Source organism: Pseudochaenichthys georgianus, chromosome 14, assembly GCF_902827115.2.
Source record: "Pseudochaenichthys georgianus chromosome 14, fPseGeo1.2, whole genome shotgun sequence".
Classification (NCBI taxonomy): Eukaryota; Metazoa; Chordata; class Actinopteri; order Perciformes; family Channichthyidae; genus Pseudochaenichthys; species Pseudochaenichthys georgianus.
Genome location: NC_047516.1, coordinates 5357413 through 5376606, shown reverse-complemented (window position 1 = coordinate 5376606; position 19194 = coordinate 5357413). Strand labels below are relative to the sequence as shown.

At 41.9% G+C, this 19194-nt stretch overlaps 1 protein-coding gene across 2 annotated transcripts in view; it reads left to right on the top strand.

The window, feature by feature from the left end:
- Positions 1 to 19: 19 nt before the first annotated feature.
- The window catches only part of arhgef12b (Rho guanine nucleotide exchange factor (GEF) 12b), a 68586-nt gene continuing 49411 nt past the window's right edge, over positions 20 to 19194 (top strand). For both annotated transcript variants that reach the window (XM_034098571.2, XM_034098572.2), the window contains exons 1-5: positions 20 to 648; positions 16149 to 16240; positions 17431 to 17529; positions 17625 to 17674; positions 17897 to 17954. In XM_034098571.2, coding sequence (XP_033954462.1) covers positions 617 to 648; positions 16149 to 16240; positions 17431 to 17529; positions 17625 to 17674; positions 17897 to 17954 — 331 coding nt within the window. In that variant the 5' untranslated portion in view covers positions 20 to 616. The remainder of the gene's footprint in view (positions 649 to 16148; positions 16241 to 17430; positions 17530 to 17624; positions 17675 to 17896; positions 17955 to 19194) is intronic.

Sequence of the window (19194 nt, the reverse complement as noted above, 5' to 3'; positions counted from 1 at the left end):
CTTTTTGGGGAGGGGGCACAAAGCATTTCCTTTTTCCATTTGCATCACACTTTGTAGCAACACAAAAAACTCAGACTCTCTTACGAATTAGGTGAGGATTAACAAACCTGGAGGAGGAGGATGCTTCAAAAACTCTGTGGACTCTGGAACTTCATTTTGGATTTAGCAGCCAAAGTTTGTCGCAATCTTTCCCGGGAATCAGGAATAGTCTGCAGTGTCATCACCATGGAAGTATTTCACAAGGAGCAATAGAGATGTGCACAACTTGGAGATAAAGTTTGGAAAACATTGAAAAAAGTGTCTCTTCCAGATGTCTTTATCGATGCAGCTGTCTAATGAAACCCATTCACACCCCTAAGGAAAAAGTTGCTACTTTCTTTATTTCTAGCAACTTTGTGGACTTCTGGGAATAATATATGACCTCTTTCGCTTTGCATTGGGATTTTCCTTCAATGAAATTAGGATAACGGGATTTTGTTGTTTCCATATGCTGGAAATTACACCTCGTCGAAGTTTCTGGAAATGGACGGACACCGAGGAGACAAAATAAACATGTTTTAATAAATAACAGCCAGAAAATGCTATTTGGGTGAAGTCGTCGGAAAGGGAAGCCCCAATGAGTGGCACACAGTCAACACTCACTGACAGGTAGGTTAAATGCTATTTTCCTACCATGAACTCGTTATTTTCCAGGATGCATTTTGAACACATCATACTTTCTCACGATTTCTGAATCTGAAAGAGTTTTTTGAATGGGTGTACGCATGGGAACACACCCAATTGCACCACGCCAAACCCCATTGAAACAAACTCAGAATGTAAGGTTATCTTACCTTGTGGAAACATGCATCCCGCCAGAATTGAATAAATAAGATTTTACCATTTTGTTGCCTATTTTGGTAAATTCGGCATTCAAAAGATCAAACAAAAAAGCTGTGTTTTTCTACAAAGTATAAATTAGTTTTTCTTTTATCGTCACATTTTAGTGCTAGAGGGCAGCTTCTGGGATTCGTAAGGATAAGGGAATATAATGAAAACGTTCAGTTTGACCTAATGTAATTGTTTTTCATCGACTGTTTGCACGCCGAACTGAATATAAGGGGTTTATATTACAGATTAACTCTTCATGTATCTTCTAACTTCCATTAATAAGGTGTTAAACCTGGAGAAATTTAAAATATGCACATTTCTCAATGGAGTTTGTAACAGGGTTCCCATTCAAAACTAAAAGTGGGCTCAGTGAGTTGTCTCCTTTTCCTGTTGTCGACAAGCACCTTGTTCCCAGCCATCATGGTTCATTTTACTAGAAGATTAGATCGATAGATAGATAGATAGATAGATAGATAGATAGATAGATGGATTAGATGGACATTAGATCGATAGATAGATAGATAGATAGATTAGATGGACATATGTATTTGTGGCCCTTAACATGATAGAGGTTTTCTACATATTATGTTTCTGTTCAAATAACATATTACATGCATGATAAGTGCACACACTGAGTCTGAGAAAGCTTCCTCTGTGTGTGGCTTGATTGAAGGTGAACTGATTGAATTATCTGTGTGTAAACGTGTTCCTTTAGTCTTTATGTATACAGTGAAACAGTCCCACAGAGGGGGTTCAGCTGACCATTACAAGACACCTGTATGTTTCACTTTCACATTATGTTATATGTGATGGTCAGCACACTGACGGCATGTTGTTGCACCAGGATGCAGAACTGTGGACAGAGTTAAATGTCACATTAACCTGTGCATGTCAGTATTGATTATATGATCAAATGATTTGTCTTTTCATTGATCACAGAAAAAACCCACAGGCTTTTGTATAGAATTTGGGCATTTTTTGCCTGTTTTATGGCAGAGAAATACGTCACTGATAAAGATCTGCAGCTCTTTAGTTGGTTGAAAGTCTTCTTTAGGAATCATATGAGGTGAATAGTTTTCTTAACGTTAATGGTTGACTTTGAGCTATTCGGATTCCACCCCCCACTTGTGTATTTTTACACTGAGTAATCAGGAGTTTCCTCTGAGGAAATGCCAAAACAAAGGCACACATGACTGCCTCGGAAAAGTCAAACCAAGTCAGATGATTTCTTGACCTTCAGCCTGAAGAGAAACTGAGCTGTTCCTCTGCTTTTTAACCAGACTGACTGGGCCTCTTTTTCGTATCGTTTTTTTAAATGTTTCCATCACAAATCCCACAGAAAGACCATTCAGTTAAACAGGCGGTGGAAATGGAAAGCATGACACACGCCACAGAAGGGACTTGAAGGGAAAAAGTACCCTGAGATGGATTTCACAGATAAACACACGGCTCTTAGCAGCTCAGGTTATATTTGTTAGCTGTATTATGACATGGCTTATGGCTGTTATATCCTGTTTTATGAGGGAGGGCGGAGCATGTAATGCGTTATCATATGATGCAAAATTCTACTTTATACTTCTACTCCACTAAGATTTTGAGGAAGAAACTTGATTTGCTCTTGAAGAGGCTGCTTTTTCGCTTTCCTGTAGTGTGTTTATACGTTTTAGTGCATGTAAATGGTCTGCAAAGGCTACAATCCCAAAGTTCCACCTCCATTGGACTCCTTCGTTTACTTCCAGAACATAGTGGCATCACTACGTAATAAGATAAGATAAGATAAGATGGTACTTTATTGATCCCAATTTGGGAAATTGTTTTTGTTGGAGCAAAAGACAAGGCATTTTACAATAAAAAAAAACTAGAAATAAACAAGAATAGAAAGAAAAGAAAATAGAAAATAGAAAATATACATGTATATATTATATACCAATATATACCAATATATATATATATATATATATATATGACATGGAATATTAGAGAGCCGGCCAGCTAACCAATCAGAGCAGACTGGGCTCTGGTTTCAGACAGAGGGTGAAAAGAGGTGCTGCAGCACAGGCAGTATGAGAAGAATAAAGAGCTTTTTGAACATTAAAGCATGGAGACATGTAGAGACACTACACACTGATATACACCTGAACATCAGCAGGAGAGGACTCTTTAAAGTAGAGACACTACACACTGATATACACCTGAACATCAGCAGGAGAGGACTCTTTAAAGTAGAGACACTACATACTGATATACACCTGAACATCAGCAGGAGAGGACTCTTTAAAGTAGAGACACTACATACTGATATACACCTGAACATCAGCAGGAGAGGACTCTTTAAAGTAGAGACACTACATACTGATATACACCTGAACATCAGCAGAAGAGGACTCTTTAAAGTAGAGACACTACATACTGATATACACCTGAACATCAGCAGGAGAGGACTCTTTAAAGTAGAGACACTAAATACTGATATACACCTGAACATCAGCAGGAGAGGACTCTTTAAAGTAGAGATACTACATTCTGATATGCACCTGAACATCAGCAGGAGAGGACTCTTTAAAGTAGAGACACTACATACTGATATACACCTGAACATCAGCAGGAGAGGACTCTTTAAAGTAGAGACACTACATACTGATATACACCTGAACATCAGCAGGAGAGGACTCTTTAAAGTAGAGACACTAAATACTGATATACACCTGAACATCAGCAGGAGAGGACTCTTTAAAGTAGAGATACTACATTCTGATATGCACCTGAACATCAGCAGGAGAGGACTCTTTAAAGTAGAGACACTACATACTGATATACACCTGAACATCAGCAGGAGAGGACTCTTTAAAGTAGAGACACTACATACTGATATACACCTGAACATCAGCAGGAGAGGACTCTTTAAAGTAGAGACACTACATACTGATATACACCTGAACATCAGCAGGAGAGGACTCTTTAAAGTAGAGACACTACATACTGATATACACCTGAACATCAGCAGGAGAGGACTCTTTAAAGTAGAGGACACTAAATACTGATATACACCTGAACATCAGCAGGAGAGGACTCTTTAAAGTAGAGATACTACATTCTGATATGCACCTGAACATCAGCAGGAGAGGACTCTTTAAAGTAGAGACACTACATACTGATATACACCTGAACATCAGCAGGAGAGGACTCTTTAAAGTAGAGACACTACATACTGATATACACCTGAACATCAGCAGGAGAGGACTCTTTAAAGTAGAGACACTACATACTGATATACACCTGAACATCAGCAGGAGAGGACTCTTTAAAGTAGAGACACTACATACTGATATACACCTGAACATCAGCAGGAGAGGACTCTTTAAAGTAGAGACACTACATACTGATATACACCTGAACATCAGCAGGAGAGGACTCTTTAAAGTACAGACACTACATTCTGATATACACCTGAACATCAGCAGGAGAGGACTCTTTAAAGTAGAGACACTACATACTGATATACACCTGAACATCAGCAGGAGAGGACTCTTTAAAGTACAGACACTACATTCTGATATACACCTGAACATCAGCAGGAGAGGACTCTTTAAAGTACAGACACTACATTCTGATATACACCTGAACATCAGCAGGAGAGGACTCTTTAAAGTAGAGACACTACATACTGATAAACACCTGAACATCAGCAGGAGAGGACTCTTTAAAGTAGAGACACTACATACTGATATACACCTGAACATCAGCAGGAGAGGACTCTTTAAAGTAGAGATACTACATTCTGATATGCACCTGAACATCAGCAGGAGAGGACTCTTTAAAGTAGAGACACTACATACTGATATACACCTGAACATCAGCAGGAGAGGACTCTTTAAAGTAGAGACACTACATACTGATATACACCTGAACATCAGCAGGAGAGGACTCTTTAAAGTAGAGACACTACATTCTGATATGCACAGGCAGTATGAGAAGAATAAAGAGCTTTTTGAACATTAAATAATGGAGACATGTCCCAGTGATTATAGATTTAGATTCAATGGGAAATGGTGACGCAAACACAAGCAGTGAGACATAAGTCTAATAACAAAGGGCAAATTGAATACTGCCTGCTATCTATTACAAACACTATTTATTTTTGCGATCACATGATTTTAGATTATTCCAGAAAATATGCTCCATGTTTAAAGCCTTATACTGCATCAACATCTTGATATCATTTATAACGACTTAATGTATACCAATAACTACTTAATAAGGACTTTCTATGAGTCACAGTCTCTTTCAGATTGAGTCATACATCGTTGTATCATCACCCTGTTTCCTAAATAATGTTGAGTTGCAGATTATTGTAGGAGCTGTTGTGTGTGCATGCATGGGGTTTCAGTGTGGCGTTTGTTTTGATAAGTGAAGCATGTGAAAAATGCATCGGCTGGGTTTTTCTCCCACGTTGCACATTTGGTGGAACGTGCACCTGGTGACCTTTAGACGTATTCCTCTGCTGGACTTCAACGTGTTGAGGATCGGGAGATAGATGGATCGATAGCATCGGTCTTCAACAGGGGGTCCGTTATAAGATAAGATAATATTTACTTTATTGATCCCAAATGGGGAATTTTTTGCGACAACAAAAAAAGGCATTGCACATGAGTAGAAATTAAAGAGTAGAAATGAATAATTCTAGAATTTAAACATCTCAAAATAGAATTAAAATATACAGTAGGCCGTGAAGATAACAAATCGATAAACTCAGACAATAAAACACTATTGAAGTGCCAATTTTCAGTTAAAACAATTTAAAGCAGGGTATTCTTTACATTAAGTGTGTAGGGAATGGAATATGTACAGTGTGCGGGGTTATGGGGTCTTAAGGGTAACTGCAGGGGGTCCGCAATGTTATTGTTTTGAAAGTTGTTGTTTTTTCTTGCTTAAAAATACACATTACAGTCACATAAATCCAGGATATAGGGGAAATAGAGGACATTTGATTTTGCACAACATTGATGATAGTCTAACTGTTACACGCAGACCCTCACCATCGCTATAAAGTGAGATAGCTAGGTGTTCGGGTGATGCTCAGATTGCGTGTGATCAAACTGGATGCCAGCGGACCGTAGACAGGCTCTTTTTGCTCTTTGTCACACACACACACAGTTCTGCTGATCTGTGTGTTTCCCAGCCCGCCAACAGCCCCCCCCCCCCCCGACCCCTCGCTCTGACGGGAAGTGGTGACATCACTGTTAAACAATGTCTGTCGGGCCCTCAGACCCCCGAGCCCCTCGGCGACACATCAGTGCAGGACGGACACCGATACAGTGAAATATAACTCCTCCCATCCTCTACAGTTAGTGTAGGTTAACTTTACTTTAAAAACTAACTTTATTTAGTTTTGCTCAAAGCCTCTGCTGTGTTTTTGGCTCGGTTTGAATGTCTGTCTGTTTATGTATTTATTTCAACAAGGACCAAGCATACACATACATTAATCTCAGAAAAGAGAAGAGATACATTATGCCAGATTTAAGCTAATAGCTCATTTCTTTAGGCAGGTACACAACAATCAACAAACACTAAAATATTGCATAATCTCTATCACACAAACAATTATAAAACATGATTTAAAGGGGACCTATCATGCAAAATGCACTTTATGTATTTTATACATCAACATGTGTCCCCGGTGTGTCGGGGAACTCACGCAGCGTCAGAAAATAAAACCCTCTCTCTTTTCCTCCGTACCCAAATCTCTAAAAACGGGGAACAACGGAGCTGATCCAGATTTGCGTCCGATATGACGTAATATCTGAAATGTGGACCCACGGCCCAATCAGAAACGTTGCTATCAGAAACAATGCTGACTGTTTTGGATGTAATATGGTCGGTGTTTACATTAGCATCGCTAACACTCAGAGCTAACCTGTACTGGAGAGCATGTGTGTGAAGAAGCAGGAAGTAGAAAGGAACTCACCTTGTGGTGTAACCGGCAAGAGAGAAAGCCTTTGAGCTCCAGACTGTTTCAGATCCTTGATAATCCATGATATGGCGTTTCATCACGGCAGCATCTAGTTTAGACAGTAGCTGCCGGGTCCCGCATGAGCTCAGACCCCTCCTCTTCAAAGCTTTATACCCAAAATCAGCACTTTTGAACAGGAAGTGAAATAGAGGGATGTGAGGCATGGCTAGAATGGCTGATCTGTTTGGTATTTTGAGCAAAACACTTCATAGACATGTTTTTTATATATTTTTTATATATCTGAGACCTATGCTAATGCTTAAAAATAGCATGATAGGTGACCTTTAAGTACAGGTCAATCAAATAATACATGGGACAGTTAAAATATAATATTACAATACATTTAAAATGGAAAAACTCAGATTACAGTGTAATTCATGTTGGCATGACTGATTGCTTAATATGTTTTGTTTGTCTTTCCGTTGAAAAACACTGGCGAGATTTGCATGAAACTTAATGTATAACTTGCAGGAAATTAAAAAAAATGTAAAGTCAAGAGGAAAGTGGTCAACATATTTTAAATGTAGTTAAAACAAAAACTGAGTTTCCATTTGTATTAAGTCTTCTTTCCCTTTTTAGCTTCTTTAACCGAACATGTATTTAGTTTATTTTGCATTTTCTTGCACTTTATAACAAGCTCTACTTTTGTAGCACCCAAACTTTAAATGGTCTTTGACTACTGCAGTCTCACAGCGCTGTTTCAATCAATTATTATTATTATTATTATTCCGGCATGTTGTTTTAAACGATATCTTTGTAGATTTCGTGGAGTTGTAGCTCCTTCCTCTTTGCTTTCGTCTCCATCTCCAACCCTCTGGAGCCGATTGCCGTTATCATCCCAGAGGAATTGTCTGGTATTTTTGGCATTTGAGGCTCAAGTAGATTGCTGCGTGTTTTCCTTTGGTTGCTCACTCTGCAGTGAGACATAACAGAACATGTTAAGAAATCAGCCAGCAGACATGTATCCCAGCAGCTAATGCAATGCGTGAAACAATGATGTCTCCTTTTACCGTGGTGCCAGGACACTTTGAAAATGACACAGACATTTTGGGAACTTTTTAAACCTTTTAATGCTTCAGAAAAAATGCATTTGATGTTCATGACTCTACAAAGGAAGGACATATTAGGCGCGTTCACACCAAGTACTTTTCCCACAAAGGTTCCTGAGAACTACGATTTAGTTGCGTTCACACCAAAAAGTCCCAGGAACTAAATTAGTTCATGAGAACCTTTTTTACCCCCTTTTCAGTCCCTGCTAGAGAGCAGGGACTTTCGTGGGAGAAAAAGGTTCCTCTGTCTGATTGGCTGGGCGGATTGCAAACCACGCCCCGTAAAACTCCCAAAAACTTTTGTGAAGCCGCCATTTTATTATCCTCCGCCCCTATACGATCCACCCCTATACGATCCGCCTCCTTGCTGCGGTCTGCAGCAAGGAGGCGTTTCCTATAGGGGCGTTTCCTATAGTGAACGACGGGAGCCGGCTCTCGCCCGCGAACGAGCCGTTTTTTTATTGATTTAAAAAATAGTTGTATGTATTGATTTAAATTGACATGCATCCGCTAAGAAAAGTAGTCCGTTGTTACTGTTTGAACTAACGTAACAACGGCAGGAACTGCTTCTATAGTGTTTTTGAGGAGCTTTTTGATTACAGATTTGAAAACATCGTTGCTTGCTTTAAAAGTAGCACAATTCATTATGTCAAACCTTGAAAGATATCCCTGCCCTAATGCCAAAAGTAACTGGCAACTGAATATGTGTCGCCGTAGCTATGATGTCTATGTCTGGACCGATGCGTAAAAAGGAGGGTTTCTGCCCCATTACTTCTCTTCTTACTTCTATAAGAATAAAACACGGAGGACGGAGATCTCTTTTTGTCCCCCTCTTCTCCCCGCTGCAGCCTAGCAGTTGATCTCAAAGCACGCTCCCCTCTCCTGCAGGGAGAAAAACTATATTTATATACTTTATATAGGTTGATACAGTAGCCCCTTTTTTAAATAGTTTTTATAGGTGTTGCCATCTGTTTTGTGTAGCGTGGTTCTACAAGCAAGTCAATGCATGAATTGGGTGGTATCAGAGAGTTACACGGGTCTGTAAATGCAATGAAAACAATTGGCCACAGCAAATAATTTTTAAACATGTAATTTTTACTTTTGAATACTTTAGTACAAAGGATGTCTTGAATAATTTAAGTGATATATGTGTACACATATAAATCATTAGTCAAAACAGGGCTACATTTGATTTAATTAAAAGGTATAATATGTGGTAAACTGAAGAGCCCTTTGGGAGCCGAAAGAGCCGGCTCTTCTTGGTGAGCCGAGCAAAATGATCCGGCTCACCAAGAAGAGCCGGAATTCCCATCACTAGAACAATGACTTCTTCTGCGAGGATTTATAAAAGCAGCTGGAATCCCTTAAGTTGCTATTGGATAAAAAAAGTTAGGAAACGCCCCTATAGGATCCGCCTCCTTGCTGCGGTCTGCAGCCAGACCCATCTCCTTTCCAGTCCCTGCTAGAGAGCAGGGACTTTCGTGGGAGAAAACGGTTCCTGTGTCTGATTGGCTGGGCGGATTGCAAACCACGCCCCGTAAAACTCCCAAAAACTTTTGTGAAGCCGCCATTTTATTATCCTCGCATTAGCATTAGCCCAGCGCAGAAACGCAGAGAGTGTTGTATGCAAACACAAAATAAAACATGGGAGCGGTGGAGATGAGGAGGTGTCGGCGTTCTTGCGATTTACTCGGATTTACTCGGAAGGCTTCAGTAGAAGCTGCTGGGACTCCCAGCAGCTTCTACTGAAGCAACTCCGGGGACTTCCGGCGAGATGGGTCTGGCTGCAGACCGCAGCAAGGAGGCAGATCGTATAGGGGCGGATCGTATAGGGGCGGATCGTATAGGGGCGTTTCCTAACTTTTTTTATCCAATAGCAACTTAAGGGATTCCAGCTGCTTTTATAAATCCTCGCAGAAGAAGTCATTCGTTCTAGTGATGGGAATTCCGGCTCTTCTTGGTGAGCCGGATCATTTGGCTCGGCTCACCAAGAAGAGCTTACTTTTGGCTTACTTTTGGCATTAGGGCAGGGATATCTTTCAAGGTTTGACATAATGAATTGTGCTACTCTTAAACGATGTTTTCAAATCTGTAATCAAAAAGCTCCTCAAAAACACTATAGAAGCAGCTCCTGCCGTTGTTACGTTAGTTCAAACAGTAACAACGGACTACTTTTCTTAGCGGATGCATGTCAATTTAAATCAATACATAAAACTATTTTTTAAATCAATAAAATCTTTTTCTAAATCCATAAAAGCATTTCAATTATTATTGGGAGTCATGTCGTTACTTTGTTGAGAATGTGGCCGTGTGTAATAAGCGGGATAATGTCCACATTGCACATTGCATAATGTGCCTTCATGCCGATCTAGATCCCTCCGCAAAAACAAAACAAAAAACGGCTCGTTCGCGGGCGAGAGCCGGCTCCCGTCGTTCACTATACGATCCGCCCCTATAGGAAACGCCTCCTTGCTGCGGTCTGCAGCCAGACCCATCTCGTCTGCAGCCAGACTCTATTGCTTCCGGCCGGGGACTTCGGGTGGCAGTATACGCCGTGAAGTGGTTTGCGGTCTGCCAGTAAACCCAAAGCAGAAGAAGAAGAAGTGACGTCAGCGGCTTCATTTGCCTAATCCTCCCCCAGGGACTAATTTCCGGTGTGAATGCGATCTGTATTTAGTTCATGAGAACTAAAGAGTTCTCATGAACTAAATTCTGATGAACCTTTGTGGGAAAAGTACTGCGGTGTGAACGCGCCTGTTGCTTGACTGTTAGCAAATCCTGGATTGAGATTACAGGCTGGAAGATTTATCATCTAAAGATATCTTTTAGCTCCACAGAGGAGATCACTATTTCAGTTTGTCACAGTAGAGACACTAAGTACTAATGTGAAGCTGAACAGAAGCAGCGTATGTCCTCTTTAACCGGTACCTACAGTAATGTTTCCGCTTTGCAGGTTATTTATTTTGATCAGTTGGTTAAACTTCCTAAGCACTACTGTCGGCTACACGGTTAAGAAAAGACAAAAACACCCGTAATGCATGCAAGGAATGCAAGGACAGTGGATATTACATGACACACCAACACAATGTTACACAGTAATACATATATATAGTTTTTTCTAAAGCAATAACTAATAGACTCCGGTTTACAGTACACGATGCAGGACGACTGGCTGCTACACGTCTCATTACACCCATAATCTTTGTCACTTTGGGATTACTTCACACAGCTATCAGCTCTTCTGAAAATAAACCATTATCTTTATTTCAAGGTGTCTCCACACAGTAGTTGAAAGAAGTCTTTAAATATCTGCAGCAGAATTCCTCCTGTTATCCAGCACCCACTGAGAGGATGCAATCCGTCCTGCTCTCGTCTTATCAGCTGCTAATCTCCCAAGTGTTCCCAGAGAACAACACCTCCTTCATACTCTTTGATAAGACAACATTTAAATGCTTTTAGTCTGTCATTAGGACAGTTATTGTGTCTAGGAGGGTCAGTATTTATTTCTCAGTCTTTAGTCTAACACATAGACTGGTGTAACACAGCGGTTCCCAAACGTTTTCAGTTGGGCCCCCCTTGGGTAATTGGAAATATTTTCGGGCCCCCCATCCCGGTTCCCATCTATATTTGTAGGATTAATTGTATATTGTTATAAAAACATTACATTGTCTCTGCTAATAATAAGAAGTCACAAACTATGATTTTATATTTTATCATGGATTACGCATGAACAAAAGTGCTTGTAATTAGGGATGTCCCGATCTCCTTTTTTTGCTCCCGATCTGATTCCGATCATTTGATTTTGACAATCTGCCGATACCGATTTTTCCCGATCCGATCTTTATGCAATGCATTAAGAGAGAGAAAGGTAACAGATAACGGCTGGTCATCCAACGAGATGAGTTCAGCTATCTGGCTGTTATTGTGTTGGCCTTTTCACTGTTCTGGGGCAGTTTCTCTTTCCTTTTGAAAGCCTCTGAAAGTGTCGGTTGTTTCAGTGCCGTTACCTGAGTGGCCGCTGTGTACTCGCCGTGTTGTTGTTGGTGTTGTTTCTCAGGTGGCGTATTAGATTGGTCGTGTTGAACGTAGCTCTGTTCTTTCCACCACGCGGAACCTCTGCCTTGCAAACATTGCATCTGGCTGTTACACTGCCTTCGCTTTCAATTTTATAATACTTCCAAACGCCTGACATTTTCTCTGTCCCGACTCCCGAGTCACCAGCTGAACGTAGCCTCTCGTTAGCTTGCTGCTACTATTAGACACTGCGCCCACTCTGTTGCTTTCAGAGGAATAAGCAACCAGGTCTGAAAACAAGCCCAAGAGAAGCAACACATACATGATGTTGTGTAATTTTAAACCAAAACGAAGTCCTCAGGATGACTTTAAGACGTGAACATGGTCAATTTTGTTTTGTAACATTAAATAAAATAATACAAATATTTTATAAAAAAAAAAAAATCCCGATCCCCGATTTTTTTCCTCCCGATTCCGATCTTTTGAAAATCACGTGATCGGCTCCGATCCCCGATCACGTGATCGGATCGGGACATCTCTACCTGTAATAGATACTCTGAATTAATTTGGCCTAATTAAAACTAGTAGGCCTTCTTCCCTAAAATGTCTTTAAGGAAAATATATGAATGATATTAATTCCTACATGCAGGTTGCAAACGATCACATCACTATCCCATTCCCATTGTGTGTTTCATGCTCTCTGCTGCTGCTAAGGTTTTGAAACGGAGGACACACGCTGGTCGTTCCTCCCCTCCTACCACGCTCGATGTGAAGCCAAGGGAGATGTATGACTCATCATCACTCTTCCACTTTTCTTTTAACTGACGGCCGGGTTAAAAACGTCTCCATTTTGTAGATTTATTTTCGATTCGACAACCCAACCATCGAAAAGACAACATGGAATAGCGGACTATACGTTCAAATGCGCGTTCCCGTGTCAAGGGGTGCATTTCACTACGGGGGTGAATAATCTGACACACTTTCCGTCACAGGAACACGCTTTGCTGGCGGCGAAAATAATCCCACCAGACTCCTTTGCCCCTCAAACAGAGCGATGTCCTTTTTCCTTTTCGTCATTTCGTCAGCTCGATCTTCTCGATCTTCTCTCGAATTATGGATTTTTTTCAAATGACGGCAAGACGCCCCCCGGTGGAAAGGCTGACCCCAATATTTCAGTGTTACCATTTTCTTTTCACCATGAGGTTAATTTAAACGTCTTATTCTCACAAGTTTGGAGTGAAATTGAATGTTCCTCGGCCCCGTCGTCTGTCTCCTCTCAAAGTCGCCCCCGTCGCCTCCTCCTCCTCCTCCTCCTCCTCCTCCTCCTCCTCCTCCTCCTCCTCCTCCTCCTCCTCTTCCCCCTCCTCCTTTTCTTTTTCCCACAATCAGGAAACTGGAGTGAAGCCAAGAAGCCGAGTCCCGTTTCCGGGAATCTGTCCCACAAAGCCACAGTTCAGTGAGGGGGCTCTGACGTGGGGGCCATTGTTAAAGAGCCCCCATTGTCCCAGGGAGGAGGAGGACAAACGAAACCTCCTCTAGTGGAGTGAGGAGGAGGAGGAGGAGGTTAATCTGCTATTAATATACAGTGATCCCTTAAGGGAGAGGCATATTAAACAAGTACCAATGCAGCTCTTCATATAGTCATTTATTCCAAAATTAGACATCAACAAACGTTTTCTTTCCTCCTTTAAATAAATATTCTCGGCTCTCATTCACATAATGCAAGATTCTAGGTGAAACGTACCTAAAATATGTGAAATCAAAATGAGGAAGTGCTTCATTCAGGTCCTTCTTCTAGCCATGTGTCCTAAATAGGAGCCTTGGTTTAATCTTTGCAACAAGCTCGTCCATGATTGCATTCGCTGAAATGACCGGAATCAGAAACGGGTTTATTACCAGTTGACACGTACGGGGAATTTGACTTGACGTTGTGGTGCAGACATCAAAGTACAGGGTAGTCGCACTGCCACCAACATCACACTGGTGTTTGCTGACCCCCTCTAGTTTGTGCGCACACAAGCATTTTACTCTGAGCTCAGCAGGTGAGAAACTAAAGAGGGGCTTCCACATGTGGCAGAGCAGGTGTTGGTGCTGCCAGATGTTGCACCCCCCCTGTAACTTTGTCCATGATAGTCACAATGTCACCAGTGTTGGTTGTTTCCATCTTATTTGAGACGGTTTTCCATCCTGAGGATAATTAACACTTTGTATTTGCATGCTGACCAAGTCCTTTAATTATGTGTCCCTGTTATTCTTTGCCTTGTCCTGTTATCCGAAAGAACTAAGATAGTCGGTCATGAAAAAAAACAATTAGCTTTGTTTGATACTGTAATGACCGAAAGAACGAGATCGCGGATACAAGCGTCCGAGATGGGTTTTCTCCGCAGGGTGGCTGGTGTCTCCCTTAGGGATAAGGTGAGAAGTTCGGTCATCCGGGAGGGACTCGGAGTTGAGCCGCTCCTCCTTCGCATCGAAAGAAGCCAGTTGAGGTGGTTCGGGCACCTAGTTAGGATGCCACCTGGGCGCCTCCATAGGGAGGTGTTCCAGGCACGTCCAGCTGGGAAGAGACCGAGGGGTAGACCTAGGACCAGGTGGAGGGACTATATCTCTTCGCTGGCCTGGGAGCGCCTTGGGACCCCCCAGTCAGAGCTGCTTGATGAGGGAAAGGAACGTTTGGGGCTTTCTGCTGGAACTGCTGCCCCCGCGACCCGACCACGGATAAGCGGGAGAAGATGGATGGATGGATGATACTGTAATTTCTTACAGGGCAGTTCTTTTTTGTTGTTGTACTGGTAACTAATGCCGTAGGCTGACACGTGTTTTTAAGTACTTCTGAATAAAAGTGAAATAAATACTTTACATTACGTTATTTTCGTGTTGTGTAAATAATGATATAATGCTTTGGAAAGGCAAAGAATAATACAAAAAAACATAATCAGTACATCCATAATTAATGATTATGCAAAAATGTCAACAATGATGAACACTGATATTAAGAACAATACAAAATGTAATGTATTATTTGTCTTATTGTAATTAACTTTTACAAACCTATTGTAATCAATGGAGAAGATGCCACACATTTGGACAATTTGGGTTAGGGTAAATATACTCATCTTTATTTTGTGCAGTTGAAAGACTTTAAAACACTGGACCTTATAAAAGCAGGGACTTCTCATTGCCAGCAGGAAAGGGTAATTGTATTCAGATAGTACCACAGAACCGGAGAAAGGACTTGGTCAGCATGCGAATACAAAGTCTTAATTATCCTCAGGATAGAAAGTCTGCCGGAGACGGAAAACCCTCTCAAAGAAGTTGGAAACAACCAACACGAGTGTGATTTTGGTGACAGTGTACAGAGTAAGTGAAAGTGCCAACACCTGCTCTGCGACATGTGGAAGCCCCTCTTTAGTTTCTCACCTGCTGAGCTCAGAGTCAAATGCTTGTGTGTGCACAAACTAGAGGGGGTCAGCAAACACCAGTGGGATTTTGGTGGCAGTGCGACTGGACAAAGTTACCGTGGGGGTGCCAGAGCAGGCAGCTGCTGAACATGGCCCGTAGAGAACCGTGCAGGTCTTCCCTCTTGACACAGGGTTAAGTGTGTCTATTGACAGTGTGAGAGAGGCACAGATACAATAACAATAATGCATTTCACTTGAGGGCACCTTTCAAAACACAAATGAATAAAATACGAGTGGCATTACAATACAAACGTGTTGCATGGAAAACATAGAGGAACATTACATTCTGAGGAGCAATTCGAGTGAGTAAAGCCAGTTTGAACTAATTATCCATTAGGCTTGATTTTGAGGCGTGTGGCGCAGTGGGTTGTGCGTTGGTGTTTGGATCAGGGGAGCACAGGTTCAAACCCCACTGCAGTCAGCATGTCGTTGTGTCCCTGGGACTCTTCACCCCAAAGTGCTCCTGTGGGGGTTGCCCACAGTATTGAGTATGTTAGTCGCTTTGGATAAAAGCGTCTTACAAGTATGTAATGTAATGTGAAATAACAGTGTCTGACTATATCATATCTGTGATATCATTACTTGTTATTTTTTACGTATTTTGTATTCGAGGTTAGGAAAACACATCTTATACTTTCAGCATGTATTCTGTAGGAATAAAACACAAACACACTGAAGTATATTCCAATTCGAAAAATGCAACATGAAACATGAACAGATGTGTTTTTACTTTGCTTCCTCTAGGACCCCCAGCATTCTCAACAAGGAGCCCACAGACAGGAAACCCAAGAATGAGAAATCCTCCGTGTCCCTCAAACATGAGTTTGACCCCACAGGTACACACACACACACACACACACGCACACACACACACACACACACACACACACACACACACACACACACACACACACACATACACATACACATACACATACACATACACACACGCACACACTTCAGTAATTGGCTGTGAGGCACTTTGTGGATCCAGTGTGACGATTGAACTGCACGTGTAAATGGTTTAACATTTCATTATTTGTATTTTAAACGGCTTTCTAAACCCACACTTAACAAACAGACTTCACATGACAGGACATTGAACCAAGATTTCAGTGAAGCTGAAACTTCAAGTTAATTCATTTTTTCCTAACAGTTAAACAACTTCTATCGCCACTGCCTTCTTAATGTGGGGGACATTCATTTGGATAAGGAATCGTTCTGTACTTTGAGATACAGTTTGCTGTCCAGAGTTAGTCTTCTCTCCGTTTGCTTTCCACTTGAAGTATGAGCCTCCCGAGGTCTGGCCCACAGGCAGCGACACGCAGTAAAGGTTGTTTCCTGGGTTCCTGGCAGTAATCCTTCCTGCCCTTTCGCTCACCCTGGAGGCCAGACGGCGACCAATTATCCTCTCCGCTCCGAGAGACAAGTCTTTGAAGAGGGACAGAAAACCTCTGGGTCACTAAACTCCCTCTGATGAGCGAGCTTTCTTTATCCCACAGATTGGTTCTGCAGATTTTGGAGACGTTAGTGTAGGAACAGATGAAGGCACTGGTTTTCACCAGGGGCTGAGACTAAACTGGGAACCATTAGCTGTGCATTAAACCCAAACCCAGGGTGAGTTGATGGATATGAAAGTGTGTCCGGATCCACTGCAGCTTCTAAGGGCCTCTTTAAAACTACATTGTACAATATGTTCCCTTTGTATTGCTGTGTTTTAGGATCTTTAAGTGTTTACAGATAAATATTGGTGTCCAGATCAAAACAGCTTACAAAATGTTACTTTAATTTGCTGTGTGTGTGTGTGTGTGTGTGTGTGTGTGTGTGTGTGTGTGTGTGTGTGTGTGTGTGTGTGTGTGTGTGTGTGTGTGTGTGTGTGTGTGTGTGTGTGTGTGTGTGTGTGTGTGGTGTGTGTGTGTGTGTGTGTGTGTGTGTGTGTGTGTGTGGGTGTGTGTGTGTGTGTGTGTGTGTGTGTGTGTGTGTGTGTGTGTGTGTGTGTGTGTGTGTGTGTGTGTGTGAATGACAGGTCTTGTGCAGCGGTGTGTGATAATCCAGAGAGATGAGAATGGCTTCGGGTTGACTGTAAGCGGAGACAACCCTGTGTTTGTACAGCTGGTTAAAGAAGGTGAGACACACACACACACACACACACACACACACACACACACACACACACACACTTGCAGAAGCCACGTTTCTTAATCTTTCTCTCTGTTACAGATGGAGCTGCAATGCGAGCCGGTGTTCAGACAGGAGACAGAATCATTAAGGTTTTCTTTTTATAAACATGTAGTCCCTTGTTACTTCCTGGATCAGTGGCTGAACATCTCTTACTCTGGATGCTAGTTTAAGGAGGATTTATTGAATGTACACATTGTTGTTTGGGACTCGTCATGGTATTGTTCTGATAAAAATATATAAAAATCACCTTTTCCTTAAAGCAATATATGCCGAAGTCTTGATTCTGCCTCGATGCTTCTTGTTCCCGACAGGTTAACGGGACCTTAGTCACTCATTCAAACCACATAGAGGTTGTGAAGCTGATCAAATGTAAGTCTGCATGTATCACTTAATGATCTCTACTACATTACATGTGTTCGTATGGGTCATGAGAAGTATAATCTTACTGAAAATCAAATCAAGTTTTATTTATATACAACCTTTTTAAACGATTTTTGGTCGAGCCAAAGTGCTGTACATATAAAATACCCCACAGTAGAGACACTTTACAGCAAATACAACAGCACAGATTGTTCAGAATAGCAGTATGAGAAAAACGACCCCCTCTATCCTTAGACCCTCTGTCCTTAGACCCTCTATCCTTAGACCCTCTATCCTTAGACCCTCTGTCCTTAGACCCTCTGTCCTAAGACCCTCTGTCCTAAGACCCTCTGTCCTTAGACCCTCACATCCTACAAGGAAACACTTCCAGAGAAACCCCACAGTTTAAAGGGGACATGGGAGAAACCTCAGGGAGAGCAGCAGAGGAGGGATGCCTCTCCCAGGACGGACAGACGTGCAATAGATGCCGTGTGTAAATCGAAGAGATAATACATTTTACAGCATATAGACCGAATGTTAGGAAATGCATGTGTCTGTAATGAGAAGATGAATCCACGAGGATGTCAGCTACAATCCTGAGGAAGCCATCAGGGAGGCAGCATGACGAGACCCAAGGCAGGACCGCAGAGACAGGTTCAGCCACGACCCGAAGTCCACCACTTAATCCAGAACTCAGGATAGAGGATCCAGGACACAGGACTACAGCAAGAGGATCGGCCTCGACTCCGGAGCCCGGCGTAGAGATAGATACAAAACAAGAACATTAGGGGGAGGCTGGGTTAATCGGAACAAGATAATTCACAGACAGACAGAAGGAAGAACTCCCTTAGGATAGGTTGAGGGAAAAGGGAAGCAAGTAAGAGAGTAAGGAACAGAGGTGGAGAGGCACACGCAGGGAGAAAGGTCCCCACTGGAGCCTCGGTGGGAATTGGTGAGCGGTGAGGAGGTACGCTGTGAATACGGTCTACACTCCCCGGCCTGAATAGGCTCATAGAACCTCGAGAGGGCAGAGAGGGAAAAGGGTTTTGGATAAAGAGAGGATAGAAAGAATAGATTATAGGAGTAGAGAGTATGAGAAGTAGAGAGAGAAAAGATTTAGAAGAATGGGAAGTAGTAATAACCTTAGTTTTAAATATAAGATCCAAGTTTTTAGGATTTAAGTAAAAGAGCAAGAACCAACATGTCGGTGAAGAGGCTCTGCGTCAAAGCACTCTTATTAGATTATTTG